The 6,356-nt window shown below is 50.6% G+C and overlaps 2 protein-coding genes across 2 annotated transcripts in view; one reads left to right on the top strand and one right to left on the bottom strand.

The window, feature by feature from the left end:
- The first annotated feature begins 685 nt into the window (after positions 1–685).
- LOC106338418 (uncharacterized abhydrolase domain-containing protein DDB_G0269086-like) lies at positions 686–3,187 on the top strand. The gene is made up of 4 exons (XM_013777398.1): positions 686–923; positions 993–1,061; positions 1,146–1,867; positions 1,955–3,187. The coding sequence occupies exons 1-4, from the start codon at positions 686–688 to the stop codon at positions 3,185–3,187; spliced, it is 2,262 nt and encodes a 753-aa protein (XP_013632852.1).
- Positions 3,188–5,447: 2,260 nt separating this feature from the next.
- Positions 5,448–6,356, bottom strand: part of LOC106338416 — a 2,977-nt gene continuing 2,068 nt past the window's right edge. The window contains exon 5 of the mRNA XM_013777397.1: positions 5,448–6,351. Within this exon, the coding sequence (XP_013632851.1) occupies positions 5,448–6,351 (904 nt within the window). The remainder of the gene's footprint in view (positions 6,352–6,356) is intronic.

Here is a 6,356-nt window from a genome sequence, read left to right as displayed (position 1 = left end):
GAAGGACATCGCAGATTCTCCGAGTCCGACCAGAGATGTGTCAGCGACCGGTAGTCCACTGGACGATTTCGACTTGATTCATCGCGATGCTCTTCGGGACACGGAAAACATGACTCTATCTCAGCGTCTTTTGGTCGCTGATGCTCATAGTATGATTCGTGATGAAGACGCAGATCGTGTTGAAGTCGGGAACAGTGATGTGAGCGGAAGTGAGGATAGAAGGAGAGACCAAGGCGATATTGCGACTGGTTCCGAACGTGGCGACGATGATAAGTCTGGTCGGTCCCCGACGTCTTCGAGACAGGTTCGCACGAGAGTTTGTTTCGACCAGATAGATCCTGGTGGGATCTTCGAAGAGCTGGCTCTGCTGCCACCCGGACTGCTACGGGACCCGCGGGCTCAGTCGTGGGGGAACGTGTTTGGATCTTCTGCTTCTCACCATACCGTGAGGGATCTGTTAAGGGCGAGCGGTGGTGCTTGCGTTACTTACATCATCCCGTCTGCCGAGTAGCGTCCCTGGTCGCCTCCGGTTGGTTACCAATGCATGTATGAGTCCTATTTCGGGGATCATACGAAGCTATGGTTCCCGATTCCTCGGTTAGTGACGTCTTATGCATTCCGCTGAGACATTGCCATCTCTCAACTTTTGAACGGGTCGCTGCGAATAGTCGTCATGCTAATGGTAATGGCAGCTGAGATGGACATCTCGATGAGTGTGAGGGTCTTCGAGGAGTTGACTTTCATGAAGGCGGAGCCAAACGGGATCTTCTCGGTGAAAATGCGTTCGAACTACAACGTCTTGACCGGTCATCCAAATAAGACGCAGGATTGGCAACGCGCGTATTTCTTTGAGAAATCTGAGGAACATGCTTTCGAAGAGCCGCCGGGGGACGACTACCGCGTTTTGTGGAATCGGCAACTCGGTAGAGATTCGTCTGTTGGAGTTTCGTTTTAGTCGTTAGTCCTAACTCTTCTTATCCTTGTATTTGCAGTTCGTCATCCGAATACGATCGCCTACCCCGAGAAGTTTTTTGAAAGTGCTCAGGCGATCGCGGCGCACAGTCATCTTTGTTGGCCGGATCTCAGTCGGGAGTGGATACGTCGTCAGCAAGCTATTTTTTCATGTTGAGTCTATGCTTTTGAAGTTGATTGGGAGTCGAGGCTTCCTTGCGTTCTCGGTCCCCATAAGTGTAGGGCAGAGACTTCTGCTTCAGGTCCCAAAAAGAAGAAAAAGACCAAAAGGACTAAGGTGGGAGCGACCGACGAGGTTCCTCCCGAAAAGTCTGCTTCCCTTGATACGACTTCCGAGGGTTCGAAGGCCAAAAAGAAGAAGGATGGGAGGAAAAGGTCTCGTGGCGGGGCAGCTTCCTCTGCCGATAGAGGCGAGGGCCTAGCAGAAGGGCAAGAGGCTGTTTTAGTCGGGGCGGCATCAGATGGTCACCCGAGGAAGAGAACTAAGAGGTCTGTTGAGGCAGAGCCTCGTCCTTCTACCTCCGACGCGAATGCTGCTGACGCGACCTTAGTCGACGCTGTTGGGGAGGCCAGCGGCACTCCTGAAAACCTGTCAGAGGAAAGGAGGAAAACCTGCTCGCGAGAAGGAGGTTCTAGTGGTGAGCCCGCGAGGTCTACTCCAGACTCTTCTGCGAGAAAAAGATCTGGATCTGAAGGTTCCGTAGCGAAGAGAAAGAGGATCGAATTCCCTTATCGCGTCGAGTTTTCCTACAACGAGACAACTCCCCTGATCCTTAATCCCCTTAGGTGCGCCGAGCTGACGCGACAAATTCGTTGTGGGACGAAGGATATGCCGCAATTGGAAGACCTTTACTTCAAGAATGAATACATCGACGTTGCTTCCTCGAGAGCGCGGGTATCTGCGCTACCTTTCACCTTTTATCTCCTTCTTTGATTTATTGGGTTCATCCATCTCGCGTGGTCCGTGTTTGTCGTTCTGCAGAGTGACGGGAGCATGAACTTCCTTGTTGAGAAGTACGACAGCGCACTGAAGCAGACGATGATCCAGTTGGGATCTTCGGAGAAGCTTGCTCAAGCAAGGTTGAAGGCCATTGAGAGGGTAAGGGCTGAGCATAAGAAGGCTAACGAGAAGGCTGCGAAGGAGAAAGAAGTTCTTCAAGTAAAGTTCGAAGAGCTGGAGGGTAAGCTCAAATCCGCCGGCGCGGCGAAGAAAGAGCTTGCCCGAGATAACACCCGTATGGAACAAGCGGCTGCGACCCTTGAGAAGGAGAAGACTGAGCTACTCGAGGAAAGGGACGCTGCAGTTGAGAAATTGATTGGAGAGAGGCAACGCTTGAGAGACTCCCTGGGGCTTGAGGTTACTCGTGAGAGGGAAAGGGTCGAAGCTGCTATGGTCGAGAAGGTAAATCGCTGCTTTGGTCGCGTGCACGACCATTTTACTCGCTTGGACGCCTTTGGGAAAGCGAAGAACCAGTACGGTCAAGCTTCGGGGACGAAGAAGTGCCTCGAGATGATAAAGGCAAGTGGGACGGAGATCCCGAAAGAAATGATCGACGTTTTTGCCGAGCAGGAGAAACTCTACGAGGCGGAGGCTACAAAATTTTGTGTAGGTCCGCTATCTGATAGCGACCTCACTCTTTCTCCGCTGGTTCTTCCTTCTCGTTTCGTCGAGGACAGGGTTAGAGCGTCGTTTGATCCTTATGGATCGAACGTAAATTTGATCAGACCAGGGATGGTTTCTCAGCTCATTACCTCGCTCAAAACTACCGAGGAGCCATCGGAGGAGCCATTGGTCGATGTCACGTCGGTCCCGGCTGAGCACGTTGAGGTCCCGGAGGGAGGTAGTCTTGGTGAACGTCCAGAGAACGAGAACCTGGAGGAGGTCCCCGGAAAGGACAACCTTGAGACAGGCAACACTCCGGTTCGAGAGGAAGAGACCGAGAACGTGGGCATCGAGGATCCTGTCCTCATCTCGGATTCTTCTTCTGAAGGACGAGAAGACGAAGAGGAGGAAGACGATAGAGTCGAGGAGACGTCGCCGTTGCAGCCTGTCGAGGAAGAGATGACCAACAAAGTCGGGAATAGAGATGTTCCTCCGCCTCCTGCTGTGGCATCTCTTGTCCCTGTTCCTACTCGGGTGGAAGACCCGACTGCTGCCGCTACTGAAGACCCAGTTAGTCCTTCTGCTCTTGGGACGCCAGAGGAGGACGGTTAAGATTCTGCGCCTTGACGCTTTGCCTAACTTTTTGTGTTTCTTTTGGTGTTTGTGGTCTTGATAGACCCAGTTGTTGTATTACTAGACGTACTTTCATTTTATCGGTAAGTCGCTGTTTTCAAACAGACTTTTAGATTTGCGGGTTGTTGTGTTCATTATCTGTACTTGCAACTTGACTAAGTAAATTTCAGTTATCTTTAGAGTCTCGCGATATGTTCGCCTAGAGACAATAGATTCTTGACCTTTGGCTTTTACAAATAGATAACGACACAAACCGCTAAGGAACTTTGTTCTGCTCTTGTCGTGTTTCGATTGAGATAACGTCTAGACGCGTTTTTCTACTTTGAAACCAAGAAACTGAATCTAAGAGTAGAAGGTTCTTTCCTCCGTTTTCTCAAAGACTATCGAGTAAATGGGTAGCTAATCCGTTAAGCGTTTAGTCGAGAAAAGGTTAAAGATTCACTCCGTTTGGTCGGTCAGTGCTCTTTGGGCACAGGTGACTCACGACCGTTGGGTCCTTAGGCTAAGTGTCTGATCAGGACATAGCTAGGAGATGGAACGTGAGTGTCCGCGTACCTCCTGCTGGAGGTACGGGAGCCGTTGGGTTCGACAATCGGTATTTACTCGATCGGAGTCAAAACAAAGAACAAGATTTTGAATTTGGTTGTCAGGTTTATTCGGATAGCAGGCTCTAATACAAGGGATAACCCTTCCCGTTTAGTCGTCGGCCGTTGTTCGTTTTTCCCGAGTGAAAGTGGCCGTTGGAAGCGCATTTACTCGGTCGAGTAGAAGTGACCGCGGAGGTGCATCTACTCGAGAAGAATCTTAGATGCATTGAGTTCCATGCTCTAGGCACTTTTTCTCCGCGTGACGTTTGAAGTCGGTAGACTCCTGGTTTCACAACTTTGATGATTTTGTAAGGTCCTTCCCACCTAGCGCCGAGTTTGCCGGCGTTCAGCTCCTTGGTGTTCTCGAACACTTTACGCATGACAAAGTCACCGAGTTTAAGAGGTCTGGCTCGGACCTTTTTGTTGTAGTAACTCTCTATCTAATGTTGATAGTTTTGGATTCGCAGCAGAGCTTGGTCCCGTCGTTCCTCAATTTCTTCGAGGGCATCAAGCAGCATCTCCTTGTTGAGTTCGACGTACTGGGGCATTTTCGAGCGTTGGAGGCTTGAAACGTTAACTTATGCGGGAGCCATAGCCTCGACACCGTATGCAAGGGAGAAAGGTGTCGATTTGGTCGACCCTCTTGGTGTTGTGCGGTGGCTCCATAGAACTCCGTCGAGTTCGTCGGGCCAATGACCATTTTTCAGGTCTAAACGTTTCTTAATGCCGTCGATGATGAGCTTGTTGGAGGATTCCGCTTGGCTGTTTCCCTGTGGGTAACGAGGGGTAGAGGGGCTCAAACGAATGTTCCATTTGCTGCAAAAGTCCTTGAAGTTGCCCGACATGAACTGTGATCCATTAACAGTAACGATTTCGTACGGTAGACCGTGGCGGCAGATAATGTTTTTCCAGACGAACCCGCGGACTTCTTTGTCGGTGACTTGAGCGTAGGCTTCAGGGTCGATCCATTTGGTGAAGTAATCAGTGAGGACGAGAATGAAACGCCGCTGGCGGGAGCATGGAAGAGGTCCTATGATATCCATTGCCCATCGCATGAACGGGTACGGTGCGACCGTCGTTCGTAACATTTCAGTTGGACAATGGATACTTGGTGCGTGCCGTTGGCATTTGTCGCAGCTTATGGCGTAGGACTCGCAATCTACGTTCATCGTCGGCCAGAAGAAGCCTAGGCTTCTTACTTTGATTGCTAATTCTCGTCTGCCCGAATGGTTTCCAGCGCCTTCGTGTATTTCGGCCATAACCCTGACCGTTTCTTCACCATGGATACATTTGAGGAGGACTTTACTCGCAGTCCATCGATGGAGTTCGTTGTCTAGGACGACATAATGGGCACTGCGTGTTTTTAGTTGGCGGGCTGCCCATTTCTCGGCTAGAAGTTCCCCCTTTAAGAGATAGTCGATGAACTCAGTTCGCCAGTCGGGGCCGAATTCATCAGTAACGAGCGTGTCGGTTTCGGTGACTGGGGCAATGATGATGGTTTGGTCCGTCGAGATATCGATGCCCGGCTTCTCAATGCGGTGTATTGGAATGGTTCGTTTAACTTGGTCCCGAAGCTTGCTTCCTAGGGTTGCAAGGGCGTCGGCGCAGACATTTTCACCTCTGGGAACTTTGACGAGTTCGAAGAATTCGAACTATGCGGCTAAACCCTGTACTATCTTGAGGTAGGCGTCCATCCGATCGTTGCGGGCGTCGTAATCGCCGCTAAACTGACGGGCGAATAACTGCGAGTCGCAGTAGGCGCTTAGGCGTTTGGTCTTGATAGCTTTTGCTAAGCGGAGTCCAGCGATCAAAGATTCGTATTCTGCTTCGTTGTTTGAGGCTGGAAAGCCGAAGCTAAAAGAATGCCTGATTAGTTCGCCGGTCGGGGATTGCAGTTGAACTCCAGCACCAGCGCCCTTGTTAGTCGAAGATCCGTCGACATGCAGTGTCCAGTTTGGGTTTGGAAGTGTGAGATCTTGCTCTAACTCCGGGGCCAATTCGATTAAGAAGTCTGCGAGAACCTGAGATTTCGTTGCGGTTCTGTTCTTGTAAGTGATATCAAGCTCACCGAGTTCGATAGCCCACTTCGTTAGTCTTCCGGACCTGTTTGTATTTTGAAGTATTGTTCGGAGGGGCTGGTCTGTTAATACTTCAACCGAATGTGACTGAAAGTAAGGGCGAAGCTTTCTCGCCGCTTCGACGACTGCCAGTGCCATTTTCTCCAGAGTTGGGTATCGCGTTTCTGGTCCGGTCATGCGCCTGCTTGTGTAGAAGATTGGCTTTTGCTCACCACGGTCCTCTTTTATTAGAACGCTACTGACTGCTACTTGTGACACTGCGACGTAAAGAGATAGAACGTCTCCGATATCTGGCTTGGCGAGAACAGGTGGTGTTGTCAGATAATGCTTGAGTTGGATAAATGCCTCCTTGCATTTCTCATCCCAGATAAACCTTTTGCTACCTCGCAGGAGGTCGTAGAATGGCAAGCATTTGTCGGTGGATCTGGAGATGAACCGGTTGAGTGCAGCTATCCTACCCGTAAGCCGTTGCACTTCTCTACT

Source organism: Brassica oleracea, chromosome C4, assembly GCF_000695525.1.
Source record: "Brassica oleracea var. oleracea cultivar TO1000 chromosome C4, BOL, whole genome shotgun sequence".
Classification (NCBI taxonomy): Eukaryota; Viridiplantae; Streptophyta; class Magnoliopsida; order Brassicales; family Brassicaceae; genus Brassica; species Brassica oleracea.
Note: the sequence above shows the minus strand (reverse complement) of the source record. Positions and strands in the feature narration are given on the sequence as shown.

Excerpts from the sequence above, each read along its gene's own strand:
- LOC106338418 (XM_013777398.1), top strand. The coding sequence starts at position 686 with ATGGCAGCTGAGATGGACATCTCGATGAGTGTGAGGGTCTTCGAGGAG. Across the intron at positions 924-992 it reads TTTGTGGAATCGGCAACTCG|TTCGTCATCCGAATACGATC; the intron begins GTAGAGATTCGT and ends TTGTATTTGCAG. Across the intron at positions 1,062-1,145 it reads TCAGGCGATCGCGGCGCACA|TTGATTGGGAGTCGAGGCTT; the intron begins GTCATCTTTGTT and ends ATGCTTTTGAAG.